Source organism: Gracilinanus agilis, chromosome 1 (assembly GCF_016433145.1).
Source record: "Gracilinanus agilis isolate LMUSP501 chromosome 1, AgileGrace, whole genome shotgun sequence".
NCBI lineage: Eukaryota > Metazoa > Chordata > Mammalia > Didelphimorphia > Didelphidae > Gracilinanus > Gracilinanus agilis.
Window position 1 is genome coordinate 186,633,418 of NC_058130.1, and position 23,597 is coordinate 186,657,014.

Here is a 23,597-nt window from a genome sequence, read left to right on the forward strand (position 1 = left end):
ATGGTCTCACAGCTAGTCAGTATTAGAGGCAGTATTTGAATCTAGATTTTCCTCGCTTTCATGTAATATTCTATCAGCCATACCTTACCTTATTACTTTTCTATTGATAAGCTGTTTGTTTCTAAGTAGAGGCAGAAGGATGCTATAATGCATTTGGTACCCACAACTCATACCCTCAGGCCATTATTACCCTTCCTTTCTTTCTTAGCCAAACTCTTAGATAACACTTCTTTACTCATAGCCTCCTCTCACTTTCTTCTAAAACCTCTGAAATATGGCTTCCAACTTCCACCACTCAAATGAGAAACCTCTCTCCAAAATTATCAATGTTCTCTTTTTTAAGAATTTTAAATTTTTTTCTCAATTATTTGTAAAAACAATTTTAACATTCATTTTAAAATAATTTTTGAATTCCATTTCTCTCCTTCCCTCCCTCATTGAGAAAGCAATCACTTTGATAGAGATTATACACATTCATTCATGCAAAATGTGCTTCCCATATTATCAATATTACAAAAGAGAACACAGACCAAAAACAACAATAAGAACAACAAAATAAAAGTTTTAAAAGTATCTGCATTCAGTCTCCATAAGTTTTTCCCTTGGAAGTAGATATCATTTTTCATCATATCTTAGATTATTGTTTTGCTGAGAATAGCTAAATCATGACAGATGATCAGCATACAATATTGATGTTACAGTGTACAACAATCTCCTGGCTTTACTCATTTCACTTTGCATCAGGTTTTTCTCCCCAGGTTTTTCCAAAACCAATCGACTTATTTCTTATAGCACAATAGTATTATATCACAATCATTATACTACAACTTGTTCAGGCATTTCACAATTGATGGTCATCCTGCCTCAATTTCCAATTGATGCTATAAATATCTTTGAACATATAGGAAATGCAAAAAGAGATGCTATGAATATTTTTGAACATACAGGAAACTTTTATTTTTCTTTGATCTCTTTGATAAACTACTTGTGGTGGTATTGCTGGGTCAAATGGTATGCACAGTTTTATAGACCTTTGGGTATAGTTCTAAATTGATCTCCAAGATGGTTGGATCAGTTTACAACTCCACCAATAGTACATTAGTTTCCCAATTTTTCTAAATCCCCTCCAACATTTGTCATTTTCCAGTGTTCTTTTAATTGCCAGGTTGAATAGTGTCATTTCAATCCTCACCCTTATTGACTAATCTTTAGCATTTGACACTGCTGAATACCCTTTCCTCCTGTATATGCTTTCCACTCTAGGTTGTAATGCCACTGCTCTCTTCTGGTTTTCTTCTCTATCTGACTACATTTTCTTAGTCTGCTTTGCATATCATCATATATATCACACCCAGTATCAGTAAGCCATCAGTAAGCCATAAGTAAGGACATCAAATCAATGTGCTAGGTCCTATTCTTTTAAATTAAAATGTCTTACGTAGATGAGTCACAGATTAACTAGATTTGCTTAGTCTTTTTTTTTCCCAAGCTCAAGTCCTATAACTCCAATTACCTACTAAATATTTCTGAGATATGAGTCCAAAAAGATGGAGGAATAGACATTTTCTCATGACCATGAACTTTCTAACTTCTCTAAAATAGGAATTATGTACAAGAGATAAGCCAATCTCAAGTGTTTCCACAGCCTAGGCACAAAGAACCAAAGTGAGGTAAAAATCTAATGAATAAATAACAATCAGCACATATTATCAGTATAAACTGCAAAAGCCAATCCGTGCATTTACAACAAGGACTATACTGCTCTTTTCTCCTCCTAGTCCCAGGGAAAATCAAAAGGAAGAAATTTGTCCTGAATGAGACGGCAGCATGGCACCACTCTGAACTCAACAGAACTCAGTCAGAGAACAAAGAAACAAAGGGAACAGGAGCAGAAAATGTTTATGGCTATATGACACTCCACTAATCCTGAGGGGAAAAGTCAACTATCTATCTAGGGACAGTTCTATAACCCCAAAAGTTACTTTGGGCAGAGACCGAGGTTGGTAAAATGTGAACTTCCCAGGATAGGAAGAAATTCAGAGCCAACCACCAGGGAAACTTTATTAAAGGGGAAGGAGTCAGAAAGTGAACAATAGGGGAAAATAAGTAAAAAAAGACTGAAATTACCAATGATCTTAGAAAGAAGAAAATTCAGTTAAAAGTTTTGAGTATAAGTAGATAAACATCAAGGAAGATATTTTTAATAGAATGGAATATAGCCTCTGGATCAGCAAAAAAAGACCAGGCATCTATAAATAAATATTTCAAGACATATAGCAGATGCAGAAGAGAAACTCATGGATTGCCAAGAGAGCATGGAACGACAATAGAATATTCTTGTATGGTTTAATAATAATAATAATAATACCTCAAATGCATTTCAGATTCAGCACATTCAAAATTGAAGTAAGTTGTCTTTACCCCAAAACCAATCCCTCTTTTGAACTTTCCTGTTAAGAATGCCACCATTTTTCTGGTGACTCAGTTTCGCAACTCCATGATTTCTCATTGTCACCACACATATCTAATCAGTTCAGTATGTACTTATATATGTCTTTTTTTCCCAACTCTCCCATTTTTAAGCAAAACAAACAGGAACCACCCTAATTTAACCCAATGTAGCATATAAATATGATTGATTATAATTAACAATTAAAGGAAAAAGTAACAAGGTACAGAGGTCTTATTAATCACCCCTGATTCTATATGCTACTATCACAAAATAGGTCTCTGACCTTTTTTTAGTTTTTTCTCCTTCATTTTTTCATGACTTAGCACCTTCTATAAGGATTTTTCATTGATATTAGCTCAATTTGAATACTGCCGGGACAGCTACTCCATATCTCAGTTTTTTATATTCTGCTTCCTCTAATCTTTTAGGGAAGACCAGAGCCTTCCTATGACAGACCCTCCCTGTGTATACTACCCCCCCACAAACACACACACACACACACACACACACACACACACACACACACACACAAATAAATAAATAAAAACACCAGTCCTTTATTCTGAGTTTCAAACTTTCTACCCTAACCTAGGTCTTAGCATACTGTCTGACACAGAGTAGGTACTTAATAAATGCTTGTTGACTTGACCTGAATTGGCAATGTCTACTTATGGCAGACTCTGGCCAAAGAACTGAGGAAGTGATATTCATGTCCCATGGCTCTTTGGACAAGAAAGACTCTGCTGTTTAGCCTCCTAAACTATCTCTTAATGCCATGTTGTCAAACCTATGGCTTATGTGCCAATGGGGGCTGCTCCTCCTCTCCACTGTGCCTGAGGACATTACTCATTTCACTCGCCTCTCTACCCAGCAACCCAATGGAAGTGCTTTCTCCCTCCCCTGTCTGGCATAAGGAGGTGGCTCACATGTGGTATGAGGATGCAGTTTGGGCACTCAGTCTCTAAAAGGTTCCCATCGCTGTCCTAATGCATCAAAGATATTGTGGGAATTGGAAAAGTCTTTGATACTGCCAAATGATTTAAGATCTGAAATTTATATCAACAGTGGAAATGACATTTAAAAAGAAGCATTAAGATCTACTTTGCTGCTGAACTCTAAAGATCTTGGGATCTTTCCATATAACTTGCAGCTGAAACCTTACATATGTGCTGTTTCACCTATAACAATGTGAGGTCCTTAATAAGAAAGATTCTTCTTATTTTTCTATTTATACCCCAATACTTAACATAGTACTTTGCATATAGAAGGCACTTTATAAATGTTTCATTCATGAAGTCATAGACTTTTTCTTGGCTTTTTCTATTACTCTGGCTCTTGGAGTCATCTTTTTCTTACTTAATCCTTAGATTAGAATAGAACAGAACAACTATTCCTGGTTGTTTAGACTGAAACTAATCCCCTGCTAAGAGTGTGTTGGCTAGGCCAGTCTCTGCTCTAGAGATTCTGGCCAAACCTCCATGATGCCTTTCCCTGGTCAGGCTTGCACTATGTTGTGGGGTATACAATATGTAAATATATAGTTAGATTCAAACTATTTGCAAAATAAATAGTAATTTAGGAGGGAAGCACTAATGCCTGGAGGAATTAGGAAAGGCTTTTTATAGGAGATGACCCTGAGCTGAAACTCCAAGGGAGGAAGGGATGCCAAGAGGCAGAGAATGAGAATATTCTACAGAAAGGGCTCCCTCCCTCTATAAAGATATATTAGTTGGAGATGAAATGGCATGAACTGGCTAGCTCTTAGACCAATTTAACTAGAATATAGAGTTCATGAAGAGGAAGGTATTAATCTGCCTGGAAAGATTGACTGGAGCCTGGCTGAAGGGCTTTAAATGTCAAAGAGAAACATTAAATAGGGAACCACCTAAGCTTCTTGAGCAGGGGAATAACCTTGTCAGTTAACCTTGTTAGTAATATGATTTGGTAGCCTTGTGGAGGAACAGGGAAAGGATCAAAACAGGAAGACCAATTAAAAAAATACTGTCTGGGCAGCTAAATGGCTCAGTAGATGGAGACCCTGGCCTAAAGATAGGAAGTCCTTGGTTCAAATCTAGCCTCAGATATTTCCTGGCTATATAGCCCTGGGCAAGCCATTTAACCACAATTGCGTAGCCCTTTACTTCTCTTCTGCTTTGGAACCAATACTTAGTATTGTTTCTAAGCCAGACAGTAAAGTGTGAAAAAAAAAAAAGGATATTTTCCCCAACCTACCCCTTCGGTAGAGATGGGAGGTCTGCCATTGCTATTAAATATTGTACGTTTTCAGGTTTATTCAATGTACCAATAGGTTATGATGATTTTTTTTCCTCTAAAAATATTATTTGTTGTATGGGATGGGCTGGAGAGAGGGAAAGAGAGTTGGGATAACTATGCTGATGTAAGAAATAGAAATATCAATTTAAAAAATCAGAAAAATACATATATTCTATTAGTCTTAGAGGAGTACCTGAATTCAGCTGACTGTGGTGGGAGAGAACAGAAGGGAGATATGATATTTTACCTAATTGTACAAAGCAGGACATTGTGCACAATAGTGATTTTAAAAAACAAACAAACACAACGCTTTGTTCTACTTAGGGCTCTGTAGACAGGTGCCACAGCTGTTCTTGTTATGTTGCTGAGCAACCACCCATTTTAAATAGAAGAGACCATCCTCTGAGGCTCTTATTGTAAGCTGCAAAGAGACTAAGAAGGAGCAAAGCCTGACAGAACAGACCTGGCTAATGAAGCTTCACTCTCTTGTTCATTTTTGTACCTTTCAACAATAGATGTTGGTCAAAATAAGAAAAATTGAATGGACAATATTTCCTTCATGACAAATGAATCTTCCTAGATGATTTCTCAAGGAAAAAATTATATTGGCCAAGTCCCAGACCCTTAAGTGCTTGCTGATTCGATTTGACTTTTTTAATTGAACTTAGCAGGAGCCAAATGTACCTTGTCAGAAAGCCAGGCTCCTCAGTTTAATTTTTTAAAAAGCTTTTCCCATCCATCCTATTGACCATGTAGTGAAACCTATTCCCCTAAATATGCTGCAACCATATTATTCAAAGAGCCTTGGCTGGAAAGATTGGATGGTGCAATTTCCTGCTTTCCTGTGAATTATTGAACAAATGATGCCAACCTTGATATTGTGATTGCTTTCTCAGTGGATATTTGTTCATAATGGGATCATTTTTAAGTTTCTTTACGAATGATACCATTTATTGGGTAATTTACATGGTGTCTAACAAGGAAAAGAGAGTTAACATTTGGGGAAGTCAATACTTTATAAAATTGGAATTTTTGCCTTGTATTGAGCACATAGGTTAATACTTGTCCTAAAACAGTGATGGTGAACCTTTTAGAGATGGAGTGCTTGGCCCTGCCCCACCCCCACCCCCTAGACCATGAGCCATGCCCCCCCCAGACCCCATGATGTGTCCCTCCCCCCACTGCATGCTGAGTATGCCTTGTCCCTCCCTTATTCCAAAAAAGGGGAGGGAGAAAGCGCTCCCATTGGGCTGCCTAGAGGAGGGGTGGGTAAAATGAGGAATGCCTTCAGCAAGTGTAGAGAGCAGGAGGAGAGTGACCCAAGTGCTTTGCTCCCCTCTAGCTCTGACACCTGTTAGTTACTGACCTTACCCCCCTGTGCGCTTCCATGGGCTGCTCGGCAGAGGGGCCAGGGATGTGAAAAAATGTCCTCAGGTGCAGTGGAGAGGGGGAGGGGAGCAGCCCCACCAGAGTCCCTCTGCCTTTCTAGTAATAAACTGGGGGGGGGGGGGCGACGCATGCCCACAAAGAGTGCTCTACATGCCGTCTTTGGCACTCGTGCCATAGGTTTGCCAATACTGACCTAGAAGATTGCTTCAGGCACACCCTTCCCCTTCCTACCCAACCTGATAGTGATCTCTCCCCATCAGCAACTGCTTATACCTCAGTTTTACAGAGCTGCTTCCAATGGGCAGAGCTTAGCTGCAAGCAAAGTTCACATGAAGTTGGGATAGGATTTTTTTAACATAAAAGTTATGCTACGACTTGAGATGCGACATATGTATATATATATGGAGAGAGAGAAAGAGAGAGAGAGAGAGAGAGAGAGAGAGAGAGAGAGAGAGAGAGAGAGAGAGAGAGAGAGAGAGAGATGCTAAGACCTAAACTAAAAAACCTATTATCCTTTAGACCAGTGATTCCCAAAGTGGGCGCCACTGTAACCTGGTGAGTGCTGCAGTAATCCAGGGGGGCAATGATGGCCACAGGTGCATTTGGCGGCGGTGAATAACTGCAAGGGGGCGGTGATAGTATATGACAGGGGGCGCTAAGTAATATTTTTTCTGGAAAGGGGGTGGTAGGCCAAAAAAGTTTGGGAACCACTGCTTTAGACCTTGAAAATCTCTGAGATGCTTTTATGATAACAAAACAAAACAAACTAAACTAAACTAAACTAAAATAAACTAAAATAAACTAAAATAAATAAAATAAAATAAAATAAAATAAAATAAANAGGAATGAAGAAATGAGATACACCGTGCCAAAAGAGATCTTCAGGTAGAGAAACTGCTTATTATTTCCATTCAATGAAATGAAGCAAGAACAGGAATACCAATAAAATAAAATAAAATAAAATAAAATAAAATAAAATAAAATAAAAAACCTAGAAGCAAGTCAGATATACATTGATTGTGAACTGGTTGAAATAAATTGTGGCATATGAATATAATAGAATATTGTTGTGTCCTAATAAATAATGAATATGATGAATTCAAATAAATTTGGAAACATATAAACTAAGACAGGGTAAAGTAAGAAGGACTAAGAACAACATGTGTTGTATATGTAACCCAATAATGTAAAGGAAAACACTAAATGGTGTTAAAATTCAGATCCATACAATGATCATTCATTATTCTGGAGGACTAATGATGAAATATATTCACCTCAGTAAAGAGGTGGTAGACTATAGAAGCAGAACTGTCAGACAAAGTCAACATGTCCATGTTCTGTTTCACTTAACTTTGTTTTAAGTTCTGATTCAGGATCTGTGTATTGGGAGAAGGGGGTGGAATATTGAGAAGTGGCACAATGCAAAAAAAAAGCATAATTCCAACAAAAAAAAGAAAGAAAACAGATGCCATTATTATCCCAATTTATTAATCAAGGAAGCAGGACCCCATCATTCAATTTAAAAAATTGATTCAGCATTTCAGTGTCTAATAAGGGGTGGAGATGGAGAAGACAGGAGATTAGGATTTAGGACAGTTGTCATGGTGTAGGAAATCCTCTACTAGGAAAAGAGGAACAAGGTCTGAAACAGATTCTTCTCAAGCATAAATCCAAAGCCATGTTGGGTGGGAACCAAAGCTTTTCCCATGCACAAAAAAATCCAAAAAATTCCTGAATGGGCAATATGAAACTGGGTGCAGAAACAGCAGATTCAAGCTAGAAAAGTCAATACTAGATCAGGAAGTATGTGGATGATTCAGTCTGCCCTTCTCAAAGCTCTGTCCTTTTCTTCCCAGCCATAAGGATGGGTCCCTCCTTGCCAAGCTGCCCCAGAGTTCTGATGGGTTTGGACACCTAGTACTGCTCAGTTAAATGCCACAAGGTATACAAAAACCACCTTAGGCATAATCTGTAATCCCAGATTTTATAATCTAATTGGAGAAACAAGACATGCTAATAGGACACAGCTCATCCCAAAATGCAAGGCTTACAGCAAATATCTTTTATTTGGCAAATGGTTTTATATGGTTTATGTGGCAAATCATCAAAATGGCTGGTAAAGACATGTGTCAAAGTTAGTTTGGTAAAGACAATAGTGTCAAAGGACATCATTGTAAGGAGAGATCCACATGGGTTCAAGTCAGCTAATCAGTAGTGGTATCAGAACCTGAATCCAGATCCCTTGACACCCATTCTAGACCCTGAAAGCACACCAAATGACACTTTGGCTTAAGATGCCAGTGTGTCTTGTCTTAACAATGTCCTGAGAGAGCCATGTCATTCTTGGGAAGTCTGTCTACTCTAGATAGTACTAAAATACCAGAGTTATGTTTAGTAGATTGTGAGCTTCTCAAGGACAGGAACTGTCTTTTGGTTTTCTTTGTATCCCTAGATACATGCACAGGCAAGTCCTTAATAAATGCTTATTGATTATCAATTAACTCTTTAAGATCATTTGATTTATGTAAAAAGCTCCTGTTAACACCTTGCCATTTGTTAATATAAACATACAGAAGGGGCAGCTGGGTGACTCAGTAGATTGAGACTCAGGGCTAGAGACAGGAGATCTTAGGTTCAAATTTGACCTCATATATTTCCTAGCTGTGTGACCCTGGGCAAGTCACTTTACCCCCATTGCCTGTCCCTTGCTGCTCTTCTGCCTTGGAATCAATAATTGGATTCTAAGACAGAAGGTAAAGGACTTTTTTTTTAAAGAATTTTAAATATATATATATACATATATATATACATGTATGTATATATATATATATATATAAACTTACAGTGTACTAATTTTGGATTCTTCCATTTTGTTTTTAAGGAAATGGCTATGCGATATGAAAATGTAATATTTGCCAATGTGGATGTGGATGCTGCAGAGGTAAGATGTTTAAATCCCCCCCACCCTTGAATGATGTCCAATATAACGTGCACTGAGTATATTATAGCCTTATGTATCATCAATCTACAGAATCTCAGAGTTGGGAGGATCCTAAAGCTAAGGAGGGCCGCTTCTACACAGACCCATCCTGTGGTCACATCCATCCTTTATTCAAAGTATCTCCTCTGGGGAAGGGAAAGATGACCCACTGCTCCCCAAAGCAGCCTATCATTCTTTGGGATGTGTTAAGAAGTTTTGTTATGAAATGTTCCCTTCTCGTTAAGCCTAAATTTGCTTTTTTTGCAACTCATACCTGTTGCTCATAGTGCTGTGATCAAGCAAAAAAGTCATCTCCCTCTTGCTCTTGAAAGCCCTTCAGATCCTTGAAGGCAGTTTTATGTCCCTACTAATTCATTTCTTCCTGTAGAACACCCTAATTACTAATCTAGCTAAGTTAAACACATTTCCCTGTGGGAAGTGAGTTCAGCTAGTAATTAAGTTTTGCTTTGTTGGGTTTTTTTAACCTTTATTTTCTGTCTTAACAGCTGTAAGATAGAAGGACAGGGGTTAGGCAATTGGGGTTAGGTGACTTGCCCAGGGTCACACAGCTAGGAAATGTCTGAGAGCAGATTTGAACTGAGGACCTCTTGACTCCAGGCCTGGTGTTCTATCCACTGTGCCACCTAGTTGCCACTAGTAATTAGATTGGGGGGGGGTGTTATCTATTTTTTTAGTAGTTAGTTTTAATGCAAATGTATTAGTTCAGTCTTTATTAAACTGTAATGAACATTTCTGGAAGTGCTTGAGTATATGTCAAACTACATAAGGATAGGGCCCTTCTTCACCCATGTGATTTCCTAGGTATGGAAACTCCTTCTAGCAAGGGAGGTTGGTGCCATTTATGCAACTTAGAATCTTACTTAGAGCACTAGAAGGTTAAGAAATTTGCCCAGGGTTACCCAGTTGGTTGTATCTCTATGACAGGACTTTAACCAAGATCTTCCTGACATTAAGACCCTCTCTCTATCCACTAAGTAATGCATGCTCCCATGCTGTAAGTCCTAGGACATTCCAACAGAGACAAAAATATTTCTACCACTTCCTGTCATGTGAGAGACAGAGGAAAAGGAAGGTAGAAAGGGAAGAAGGGAGATGGTTGCTCATATTTATTTTATACAATTTTTAAGATTTTTTTGAAAATTCATTTATCTTTTTTTTCCAATTCTTGCCCCTGTACAAAAGCTAGAGCTATCTTCTCATCAAAAATATAATATTAGAGAGCCATAGAGAGGTCTACATGATACCCAGTGTCTTTTTTTTAAGTATCCTACTTTATATTCTATAATTTTAGCTGGAAAAACATTTTTATCAGTGATTTATAGTTAATTAATGTAAACAAAATAAAAGAAATGAGTACATTTTGTGAAAGTCTGTTGACTCATCATCTGTGATGACTCATTAATTAATTGACGTTGAGAAATCTTTTGGAGTCTATAAAAGTCACTAACATAACTGGTTAGGATGTAAAAGGATAATCATATTTCAGGTTTCTTGTGTGGGTGCCACCCATTCCCTGAAAAAACTCAATTTTCCTCCGAGTCAGCCAAATCAAGTACTATACATTCAGCCTGAGTCTCTATCAGCATTGTTCCTTAGCCATTTAAGTGAAACCCCTGATATTCTCTTCTGATGAATTTATTTGGTTGCTAATGTCAACGGTTGCTAACATTATGAAGATTCAATTCAATCCAAGTATATTTTGTGCTAGGCACAAAGGTTACAAACACAAAGATCTTCCCTGCCCTTGAAGAGCATCATTATCAGGCACCACCAACCCATTTCTCTCAGTTCCAATGGCTACCACTTTAGTTTGGGATCTTATTACCTCCCCTGGATCACTAAAGGAACTTCTTAATTAGTTTCCTCAGGGGCAACTAAATGGCACAGTGGATAGAGTGCCAGACCCAGAGCTAGGAAGACACCCTCCTGAGTTCAAATCTAATCTCAGATACTTAGGAGAAGCTGTGTGACCCTGGGCAAGTCACTTAACTGTTGGCCTCCATTTCTTCATCTATCAGATAAGCTGGAGAAGGAAATGGTAAAACCACTCCAGTATCCTTGCCAAGAAGACCCCAAATGGGTTCACAAAAAGTCAGACATGTCTGAACCACAAAGAAAGTTAGCCTCCCTGGCTCTAGTTCTTCCCTTCTCCCATTCATTCTCTGACATCTTATTTTAATCTTCATCATTCTTTAACCTACATTTAACACATTTGACCATCCTTTCATCCTGGACACTCTCCTCTCTCGGGGTTTTTATAACTCTTCTCTCTCCTAGTTTCTTCACCTGGCTAGTTGCTTTCTCCAACGCCATTGCTTGGTTCCTCATTTCATGCAAGCTAACTGTGCCTGTTCCTCAAGGCTCTGTCTTAGATCCCCTCTTCTCATTCTACACTTTCCTTTGTTGACTTCATTAGCATCCTTGGAGTTAATTATCATCTTTATGCTAATGACTCATAGATGTAAGCATCTTCCCCAGACTCTCCCTTTAGCTTCAGTCTTGCATCACCTAATTATTTATTAGACATGTCCAACTGAATGGCCTAGAGACATCTCAAATTTAGCATGTTCCAAACCAACTTCAGCTTTCTCCCCAAATTCTAGATTTGTAATCTTGTAGTTAACCTTGTTTCCTCACTCTCCATCTCCCCAAGTATCCAATTAGCTGCCCTTTATTTACCTCCAAATCATCTCCTATATTCGACTGCTTCTCTCTTCTCAAACACTTTAGTTCAGACCCTCATTTATCTCCTTGATTATTGCAATGGCCTCTTAATTGGTTTCTTTACCTCAAGACTCTTCCCTTTCTAGTTTATCCCCCACATCAGTGCCAAAATGATTTTCCTTAAGAGCAAATCTGACCACGTTACTCCCCTACTCAACTCCAATATCTCCTTATTGCTTCTAGTATCAAATCAAGCCAACAATTATTTATTAAGTACTTACTGTGTACCCAGGGCAACTAAGGGGTGCAGTGGATAGAGTGGCCAGTCTGAAGCCAAGAAGACTTGAGTTCAGATCTGGCCTCATACATTTACTACCTGGGAAAGTCACTTAACGCTGTTAACCTCAGTTTCCTCATCTGCAAAATTAGCTAGAGAAGGAAATGGCAGATCACTCTGGTATCTTTGCCCAAAAAAAGTCAGACACAACTGAAAAACAAAAATATATAACAAAATCTAAACAAAAAATATAACAATATGCCAGGCACTCACTGCCTGCCCTCAAGAAGCTCACAATCAAATCTAATGATAACATGTAAACCATGTGAACAAACAAGATACTTACAGAATAAATTAGAGATGATATAATAGCTAACATGTATATAATACTTTGTGCTAGGCACTGAGCTCTGAGATCATCTCAAAGAGGAAAATACTACCATTAAAGACCAAGAAAGGTTTCAAATATAAATTCTTCCATTTGGTTTTTGAAACATTTCACAACCTGGCCCCAACCAGTCTTTCTAGTCTCGTTGGACATCATTCCTTCTCTTGTGCTCTGTCATCCAGCCAACCTCATTTTCTTTCTCTTCTTTCTTCTTGACCCTCTATCTCTCACCTACATGACCTGGCATTGACTCTCTCCTCACCTCTGCCTCTCCGAATCCCTTTCTTCCTTCAGTTCTCAGATGAAGCACCACATTCTATATCTGATTCCCCAAACTGTCAGTGTCGACTCTTTCAAACTTTTTTGGGGGGAGGTTTAGGCATTTTCAGTCATGTCTGACTCTTCATGACCCCTTTGGGAGGTTTCTTGGCGAAGAGACTGGAGTGGTTTGCCATTTCCTTCTCTGACTCATTGTATAGATAAGAAAACTGAGGCAACCAGGGTTAAGTGACTTGCTCAGGGTCAGATAGCTAGTAAATGTCTTGTAGTTAACTGCTTTATGCTTCTATTTATTGTTTTTATATTTATTTCACATTTATATATGTAGTAGCTATCTCTCCTGTTAGAATGTGGAACCTCTTTGTGAGGCTCAGTTGTTTAATTCATTGTATTTGTATATTCAAGAATTACCACAGTGCCTACAACATTGTAGGCGATCCTCTCATGCTTGGAACTCTTTTCCTTGGCTTCTCTGGCTTTTTTTTAAGCCCTAGATAAAATCTTACTTTCTACAAGAAGTCTTTCCCAATCCTTCTCCATTCTAGTGCCTTCCCTCTGTTTATTATTCCCAGTTTATCCTTTATATATCATGTCTGTACAGTTGTTTTCATGTTGTCTCTCCAATTAGAGCATGAGCTCCTATAAAACAAGAACCATATTTTTGGCCTTCTTAGCACTTAGAACTTAGAACAGTGCTTAGCACATATCAGGTACTTCATAAATTCGTGTTAAGGGGCAGCTAGGTAGCACAGTGGATTGAGAGCCAGGCCAGGAGTCAGGAATTCAAATCTGGCCTCAAATACTTCCTAGCTACGTGACCCTGGGCAAGTCACTTAACCCTAATTGCCTAGCCCTTGTCCCTTAGAACTGATACTAAGACAGAAGGTAAGGATTTTTGAGGAAAAAAAATGCTTGTTCATTGACTGATTAATAAATGTTTATTAATCAGTTTGGCAGCTAGAGCTTCCAAATTGATATAATGGAAAGATCTGACAGTGCCAACTGCCCCAATTCAAAAATCTTCAAATCAATCTTCCCATTATCTCTAGAATAAAATATTAACTTCTCAGTATTGAAAGCCCTGCCCAATTTGGCTCCCACCTAGCATTTCAGCCTTATTTCTTATTACCACCACTTCATACACTCTCCATTCCAGTCCAGGTTGCCTGATAGCTTTCATCTTTGCTGGGCATCCCATTTTCTGCCTCAGGCCTCATTCTTACCTTTTCTACTTCTAAAAATCCCTGATTTCCTCCCACTCAGGCCTCCTGTTCCCTCCTAATTCACTTAGTTATTTGTGCCTAATTCTTTTTCCTCAAATTATCGTAAGGGGAGTGAGTAGGTAACACAGGAGACAGAAGCACCAGGCCTGAAACCAGGAGGACGTGGGTTCAAATCTGACTTCAGACACTTCCTAGCTATGTGACCTAAGCAAATCTTAGAGTTGTTGTTAAGACAGAAAGTACAGGTTTTGTAAAAAATCATTATGTATGTACTTACCAATTTACATTTTATACCATACCCTCCTTCCTCCAAATCAACTGTCTTCTTGCCTCTGAGGCCAGCTTTCTTATCATAACTCTAAGCATTTCTGATAATTTTCAGGTAGTTATTATTTTTTAAACTCCGCTGAACATAAGCTTATGTTTATTCTGTCTTGGAAGAAAGAACTCATTAAGTTTGTAGAGTGAGATTTAAGTAAAAAAAAAAATTCATATCTCTATTCACTATTTGAACCAACAAAAGCCTATAACTCCAAATGGCATTTGTCTTGCTTTTTGAAGAATTAGTCATTCTTGTGTAAGATATTGAGTCTGTATTTTATCCATCAGAAGTGCTCAAATAGGATTGGCTCAATAGAAGCTCTAAGGCTCAGTTTTGCACATCTGTAAAATGGGGTGGGACAGTGTCACTTGTGCTACTTGCCTCACAGGGTGGTTTTCAGGGTCAAGGGAGAAAGTACATGTGGTCTATAAATATTTTTTATTATTATCAGATTTGTATGCATTCTAGAAAAACCTTAAATTTTTCTCACTTCTTACTAATTTCAAGACTCCTTAAGGTATATCCCAGAAACCCCTGACCAGATGGGATAGAATGGAACTCTCCATCTTCCCCTTTTAGTTGCTTCTTGCAAGGTAACCCTGTCATGTGCAGAGACAGCTTGCTGGAAGCCTGAAGCATTAATATATGAGTGGCACAGTTTCTTGGTTGTCAAACTGAAAGGAATTCCTGGAGGGGAGAAAAGTCTGTTACAGTGTCCTATTTCCTGTCAAAAGAGATAAATTCAAGTCCTTCAACAGGGCACAGTTTCTTCTATCCCGAAGGGCAGTAATTCCTAGTTACTTCAGGGCATTCAGTGTGATTTAGTAAAGAGTAATCTGAAGCATGGGATGCCCCATTATAGATAGAGGAGCTATATCTAGTGACTGGCATCACTCATCTTTTTCCTCTCTCCTAGGAGGTGGCTAGTTCTTGTCAAGTCAAATCCATGCCCACCTTTCAGATGTATAAAGAATCCCAAAAGGTATTTACGTTCCTATACTAATTGGTAGTGGTTATGTTCTAATCATGGCAGGATGACAAGCAACTGTGTTTCCTTAATAACAATCTAAAAAAAGGCTTAGTGTAGGCTGGCTGTTGATAAAATATACTTCTGTATTTTGAGAAATTACTGAGCAGTGAAGAAAAGACATTCAAATATGGCATGGTTTATTGTGACATATGATAATTTCATGAATTTGTATGTGTCATTGGACCTCTCTGAGCCTCAGTTGCTTATCTGTAAAACTGTAATAATAAGGATTATCTACTTACCTCGCAGGGTTATTATGAGGTTATTTAAACTATACAAATCTTGAAGTACAATAAATTGTGAATTATTATTTGTTTGTTTGTTTTTAAACCCTTATCTCTCATCTTAGAATCAATACTGATTGTATTTTTAAATATAGGACTTTTCATTGACCATAAGCTTGATATAAGCCAACAGTTTGATGTGCTTATGAAGAGTGCTAATGTAATATATTAATGATGAATATAGAATTAAGTGTAAAAGAAGTCTCTTTTAAGGTTGTAAGTGGTAACCACAAAATATTGAATTGAGAACACTAGCAGAATTATCATTGCTATGCTTTCCTAATCTTATATTATTAGGGAAAGATCACATGATCTAATAGTCCTACTATGTTTTCCTCCATTGTTCAGATAGATTACTTTTGGATTATTGCGATTAATTCCAGGTACAACTTTTAAGATGAAAGTTATAAAATATCACTTTTTAGATGGCAGAAGGAGGGTCGGGAAGATGTCTTGTGTGAAGAAGTGAGCAGTTTGGTAAAAGAATTTAAAACTATATTATAGGATTTAAATTAATATCCAACATTATAAGAATTATATTTTATAAAGTTTATTAATAATCACTTGAAGTAGAAGTAAAAAAAACTAATTATTTTTAAAAATTAAAACCACATGAGCAAAACTCTCCTGGCACTCACCCACACCACCTCCACCAAACCAATCAGAGCAAGAAAGAGCGAGAGGCAGGGCTATACCAAATTTATATCTTCCCTATGTCAGTACATAATGTGAGGAGAGTGGGGTGCTGGGAATAGTAGTTCTAGAGTACATAAATTCTAATTACATGATATAATTAATGTCAGGGGCAGCTGGGTGGCTCAGTGGATTAAGAGTCAGGCCTAAAAAAGGGAGGTCCTGGATTCAAATTTGAACTCAGACAATTGCCTGTGTGACCCTGGGCAAGTCACTTGACCCTATTGCCCCACCCTTACCCTCTTATGCTGTGGAACCGATATTTAGTATTGATTCCATGATTTACGGAGCTGGTAATTTTTAGCCTGGAAAACAAAACATTGAAGATACATAATAGTTGTCTTTAAATACTTGACAGATTTCAAGTCTGAGAAAATCTTTTATAAGCAGCCTTTCCCAATCCCTCTCATTGCATATTATTTGCCCTATTATATCACAAGCTCCCTGAGAGCAGGCATTGTCTTTGTCTTTCTTTGAATCTGCAACACATGGCACCATGTCTGGAAAATGTTATTCAGTTGTGTTGAATTCTTTGTGACCCCAACTTGGGTCTTCTTGGCTGAGATACTGAAGGGGTTTGCCACTTCCTTCTTCAGCTCATTTTGCAGATGAGGAAACTGAGGCAAACAGGGTTAAATGACTTGCCCAGTTACACAGCTAGTGTCTGAGGCTGGATTTGAACTCAGGTCTCTCACCCCAGGTTCAGCACTCTATCCACTGTGTCACTTCCCTGTCACTGGCATATAATAGTAGGTACTTAATAAAAGCTTTCTGATTGATTGATTAATACATAAGCTAGAAAATATATGTTCTCACATTTGTTCTGTGTTGATCCAGAGGATAGAACTAGGACCAGTGAGTTCCAATTTCAAGACAGATTTCAGATCCACATAAGAAAGAACCATCTATCAATAAGAGCTCTCGAACAATGAAAGGGTCTGCCCTGTGGGAAAAAAGATATCCCTGTCACAAGAGGTGTTCACTCAGGCAGCAGGTAATAGAAAAAGGAGTGCTAGCTAACAAGTCACAGGAGAACTGGCTTTAAATGCTGCCTCTCCACAGTTACCAAGCCAAGAGACCATGGACATGTCACCTAACCCTGCCTACTCCCAGTTTCCTCATATGTAAAAATAAAATATCTCTTACCTTACCTTGATTCACACGACCATCATCCTAGTTTCAAGAATGCACCAACTTTCTTTTCTTTTTTTTTCTTTTAAAACCCTTACCTTCTGTCTTAGAACTGATACTATCAGTTTCAATTCAGAAGACTGTTAAGGGCTAGGCAATTGGGGTTAAGTGACTTGCCCAGGGTCACACAGGTAGGAAGTGGCTAAGATCAGATCTGAATCCAGGACTTCCTGTCTCCACGCCTGGTGCTCTATCCACTGAGCCACCTAGCTGTCCCAGGATCCTATCAATTTTCACCAAGACTACTGAAATAGTTTCCTAATAGGTTTTCCCGCCTCAAGTCTTTCCTCTCTCTTAATCTGACACATAGCTAACCACTAGAATGACAATCCTAAAGAATAGGTATGACCACATCATTCCTATAAACTCCAAGATAGCAGGCTTAACTTTGGGCTAGTATCAAATACAAACTTCTCTGTTTGGCAGTTAAAACCCTTCACAATCTCACCTGTTCTAAACTTATTTTTCTAGCTTTATTTGACAGTAGTCAGTATTCTATGGTCCACTCACACTGGCCTTCCTCGATGCTTCTCCCATATGACCATTTATTTCTCATGTCCAAGATCCATAATGGCAAACCTATGATACTAGTGCCAAAAAGAGCACACAGTGCTCTCTATGGACAGACATACCATCCCCTGCCTAGAAAGGCAGAGCGACTTGGGGCAGAACTGCTCCCTTCCCCCTCTCCACCATACCTGATGGCATTCCTCACTTCACCTGCCCTTCTGTCCAGCAGCCCAATGGGGGCACTTTCTCCCTCCCCTGTGTGGGGTAAGGCTGGGGGGGTTTGGGGGGGAGGGAGAGAGGGTGGGTAATATGTACTTGGCACTCAATCTGGAGGGGGGGCTTATAATGCTGTCCCCTTCTTAGAATTCCTAGTTTCCTTCAAAACTCAGCTTAAGCACCACTTTGCTACATGAGGTTATTCCTGATCCTCTCAATTAATTGTGTCAAAATTCTTAAATTTACTTTATATGGATTTTTTTTTAAATCCTTACTTTTCATTCTAAAACTGAAGAGCAGTAAGGACTAGGCAATTAGAGTTAAGTGACTTGCTCCAGGTCACATAACTAGGATATGTCTGAAGCCAAGTCCTCCCAACTCCAGGTCAGGAGCTCTATCCATTGTGCTACCTACCTGCCCTTAGATTTTCTACATATTTCTATTGTATGTATTCATTTCCCCAAAAGAATATAAGTTCTTTGAGGGAAAGGATTGTTTTATTTTTGGTTTTGCATTCCTAGTGACTTGCCTAATACATATGTGTACATAGTAGGAGCTTGATAATTTTAGCATGTGGATGAAATGAAAGAGGTAAAATCCCTTGCAAATAAATCTTAAAGTGCTAAGTAAATGCTAGCTATTATTATTGTTATGGACATCAGGCGGGAAAGTGGATTGTACTGCTATGTGCAAAATTGACCTAAAGGATTTCAAGTCTCTTCTGACACTAAATTCTATTATTCTAAGTTGCAGGTTGAGAGTAAAGACAGACCAGAGACAACCCTCCGGAAAATGCAAAGTGGCCATATTTCCACTATTTACAATTCATTTGAGAGATAAAACTGACCCTTTACTTTGATGCTTTGACATATTTGGGCTTTCACTTCAACCATTTGTTCTGTGCCTTCTTATGGCAGAATGCATATTGCACCAGCCAATTTCATTGAACCAATCCTCTAGGTCTAAGTCATTCCATTAAGGAGTGTCCATCGTAACTCACTTGGAGTCCTCTTCAGAGGCTGCATTTGTTTGGTCTTTTCTATGAATAAAGCTTTTAGGAGGTGAATAGTCATGACTGAGTGAACCTAATAAAAAGGCGTTAAGCCAATCTAGAGTAGTAGGCTTCATATAGATTGTGTGTAAAGATATATCTTTAGATTAACTTCAGCCTGATTCCTTCCATCTAAATGCTTCCTAAAGTGTTTTGGAAGCCAATTACTTCTCAAAATTGTAGCCTGAAGGAATCCTTTGGTGTACTCAGTTTAGCTCACTCTCTCTTTAAATACCAAGCCCACCTGCATGAAACGACCTGTTGGCTCTGGCTCACCCCATGCCCATCCATTCTCCCAATATCCCTCTATATTCCCCACCCCCACCAGGGAAGTAGAATTATTATAGACTTATTCAAAGAGACTTTTTTATTGCCTTTCCGCTCCTGTAACACTCATCAGTCTATGAAATTGTTTTTTCTCAGCACAGTTTCTTTTTGTGTGTCTGGTGATTACAAACTTTATTTAAAAAGAAAAAAAAAACCTGTTTATCTCAGAGCACTGCCCACAAGAAACAAAACAAATCTATTGTTGTAGGCAAATTTATAAATTAAGATGTTAGACATTTAGTGTAAATAGCACCCAGGCTGTCAGATAAGACCTAAAGGTTCCAATGATGGAATGGTGGGAAGAAAAGAAGTCTTTTTGTGGCTGACATGGAACAAACAATATCCTTTTTTAAGTACAATTTCAGATTCTAATATTTGTATGGAAACTTCTTGATACTGGAATACCTGACTTTCAATTGTTCCTAACATGGAAATGGTTGCTATAACTAGAGAATCAATATGTCCTAAGACCCCCTAAGATCAAATGCAAATAGGTACACACACACACAAACACACACACACACACACACACACACACATACACACACACCCCATTACCACTGCTACCAAGGACACATGGTCTTGATCTTCCCTCACCACAGTACTGCCGCAAAAAAACCCTAGGTACCAAAGGAGAAGTGGTTGGAGCCCCATCTCTTTCTTCCACTTTCTGTCTGTGTCTATCTCTGTCCTTCTCTTGTCTGTCTCTGTCTCTCTGCTTCTCTCTGCCTCTCTCTGTCTCTGTGTTTGTGTCTCTGTTTGTCTCTGTCTGTCTCTCCATCTGTCTCTGTCTCTATGTCTGTCTCTGTCTCTCTCTCTATCCTTGCTATATGTCTCTGATATATCAATTTACCTGTTGGAACCTGGGACTGTTTTCATGCTTTCTCTTTCTTTTGCTTAACTCCTACTCCACGTTTCTTCAATAAACTCACACAGAGGTGATCTATTCATGGAAATGCCCTTCATCTGGTGCAGACTGGCAACTCTAGTACATTAGGAAAGAATATTGGATTTAGAGGCAGGGGATCTGTTACTATAACTGGGTGATGCTGGGCAGGTTACTTAGAGCCTCTAGAGCTCAATTTCCTCTGTAAAATAAGGGGGTTGGACTGGATGTCTTCTTAGAACCTTTTCAATTCTTAATCTCTAATCTCAAAAATTTAGAGTTTTGAAGAATTACATGAGTCATTAAAGAGTCAAGCAAATTTTTATATTTACACAGTTAGTATATGACAGGCAAGATCTGAACTCAGTTATTGTGGGAGTTATATCCTAACTCCTTGTCCACAAGCAAGTTGGGCTACTTTTTCCTTAAAAGGCCATTTTTGAGACTTAATTGGCCCAGGTTTGGGCTGCTGATGTCACTTCCTGAGTACAAAGCAACTACATGGAGTTCTAGGAGCTCTATGACCACCATAGACAACCAAGAGACAAGGAAGTGTCACTTAGCTCAGTTAGCTAACTCTTGGTGTCCTTGATGCTTATCATTGCTGAGTAGCCTTTCCTATGGCTAAATGAATCTTTTGTTAACTATTGAATGACCTATGCGTGTCCTTATTTTATTCCAATATCAGACTTGAGTTATCAGGTGACTCACCTGAGTTAGGCCAGAAACAGAACACCTGAGAGGCCATCCCTCTATCCTCTTTGCCATGATTTCCTATATTGCTATAATTCAACATTTTTATGGATTATATAATAAAGCTCATAATGCAGACCAGTTAGAAGCCTAACTCCAATGAATACGATCAAATATCTTATCCCTCAAACCATCTCTTTCACTTGACTTTCCCTTTTCTAATAGTGGAACTAGCATCCTCCTACTTCTTCAGACTTGAAGACTTAGAGAACTTTAATTCTTTTTCCTTCATTCCTATACTAAATTGGTTTTGAAGCTCTATAGATCCTAGCACTGAAATGGCTCTTGCCTCCATCCCCTTCTTCCCATTTCCACTATCTTCCTAATTCTGATCTATGTTATTCTACTGGTTAAAAATATTCAGTGAAACATATATCCTAAAATTACTCAGTCTATACACAAGTATTTAAGAGATCAAAAAATAGACAAAGGATACAGGCACAAAAATCTTTATAGTGACACTTTTTGTAATCTAAAAAATACTGGACATTGAGGAATGACTAAACAAGTATAATACATGAATAGAAGGGAACATTATTGTGACAAACAAGACAGATTCAGAGAAACCCAGGTCCTCTTAACTCCAGGTCTGGTACTCTATCCACTGTGCTACCTAACTGCCTCTCAAACCTTTATTTCAATGAAGCTAAACTATTCAATCTTTTCAAATAGGTCCTATGCTTTCCCACCTTTGCTCATGTTATTCCCTTTCTTATGTGCCTTTCCCTTGAATTTCTGTTTATGGAAATCCTACCCGTCTTCTAAATGTTATTCTATTTTCACTTTTTCCCTTAAGCATTCCTTGACTGTTCTCAACTGGATCTCTATTTCCTCTTAACCCCTATAGCACATCTTTTTGTACTCACTCCTGAATCAACTTATTAGTTATGTATTATCTTATCCCCATTACCATTCCTGGAAAAAATGTATTATCTTACAATTTTACTCACTATCCTGAGATTTTTTTTAAATCCTTACCTTCTGTCTTAGAATCAATACTGTGTATTGTTTCCAAGGCAGAAGAGTGGTAAGAGCTAGGCAATGGGGGTTAACTGACTTGCCCAGGGTCACACAGCTAGGAAGTGTCTCAGGCCAGATTTGAACCTAGGACCTCCCATCTCTGGGTCTGGTTCTCAATCCACTGAGCCACCTAGCTGCTCCCTATCTTTTTTTTTTTTTTTTTTTGACACTTAACCAGGTCAAAATACCCCTCCTAGCAGAAAGAACTTGCTTCAATGTATGATCTTCCCCTATTGAAATGTCAGCTTTGCTGGGGAAGGTTTATATGGGTATCATTGTGGGACAGTGAGTTTTGTTGTGGGTGAGCAAATTTTGGTTCTTGTCTGAAGAATTGCAACTCAGACCCCTTCATCTTAAGGCATGGAAGTGTTTATTCAAGGATGTTATAGATAATATAGCCAGGGTGATGCAAAAGCCCAGAGGGTTGGAAAAAGCCAAAGCAGGATTTCAAGTTGCTAGATTTATTATGGGTCTGGGGGATGTCCTCGAGAATTCTCTGCCCTCTCTCAGTTTATTCTTCCTATGGGTATCTCAGAGGAGGTTCCAAGGGCAGGGTTAGGAAAGGGGTACAAATATCCCTAGTGCACCTGTGTGATGTTCTCTCCTGTGTCCTGTCTGCTGGACTTTCAAGGTTCTTGGGAGCTTTGGTATATATTTTCTCAGCCTTGCAAAATCTTATCAAAGGGGATAAAGTCCTTCAGGTTAACTTGGGTGCTTTCTCCTTTATTCATGCTTGACCTTGCAAACTCTTATTCACTGGGAGGAGAAGTACACAGGGAAAGAATTAAGTTTAAGTCTATATTCTGCCAACTAGTAAAAAAGCATAAGATCTAAAAGAACCATTAAAAAGGGATTTCAAAGCACTTCTAAGATTTTAAAGCACCATTTCTCATTCTTTCCTAATGCATAAACTTTCCCCCTCACAGTTTCCACATATTGTGGGTTGGCATAAGAAATTAAGTGGGAATTTGGGGGGAGTTTTACAGAAGCTGCAGACAACACACAAAAATGTTTGGAAACTCAGAAATGCATAAAATATATACATGGTATTATATAATACCAATGTATTTATCTTTTAATACCATAAATATATACAGTAAACACCCTAGAAAAGGAAAAGAAAAAATTCAAACTTCTTCTCTGGTACAAAGGGAGGACTAACAAATTTTCTATGAATCTCCTAGATCCGTGTTGGCAAACCTATAGCACATGTGCCAAAAAGTGCACACAGAACCCTCTCTGTGGGCATGCCTACAGTCACCAGCTAGAGTTCATTACTAGAAAGCCAAAGGGACTCGTTCCTCTGCCCCTCTCCATGCACCTGAGGACATTCCTCACTTCGTCCGCCCCTCTGCCCAGGCACCAAA

At 38.5% G+C, this 23,597-nt stretch overlaps 1 protein-coding gene across 1 annotated transcript in view; it reads left to right on the forward strand.

The window, feature by feature from the left end:
• Window positions 1–23,597, forward strand: part of TXNDC8 (thioredoxin domain containing 8) — a 44,175-nt gene that overhangs the window by 11,369 nt on the left and 9,209 nt on the right. The window contains exons 3-4 of the mRNA XM_044657348.1: window positions 8,997–9,056; window positions 15,186–15,251. Coding sequence (XP_044513283.1) covers window positions 8,997–9,056; window positions 15,186–15,251 — 126 coding nt within the window. The remainder of the gene's footprint in view (window positions 1–8,996; window positions 9,057–15,185; window positions 15,252–23,597) is intronic.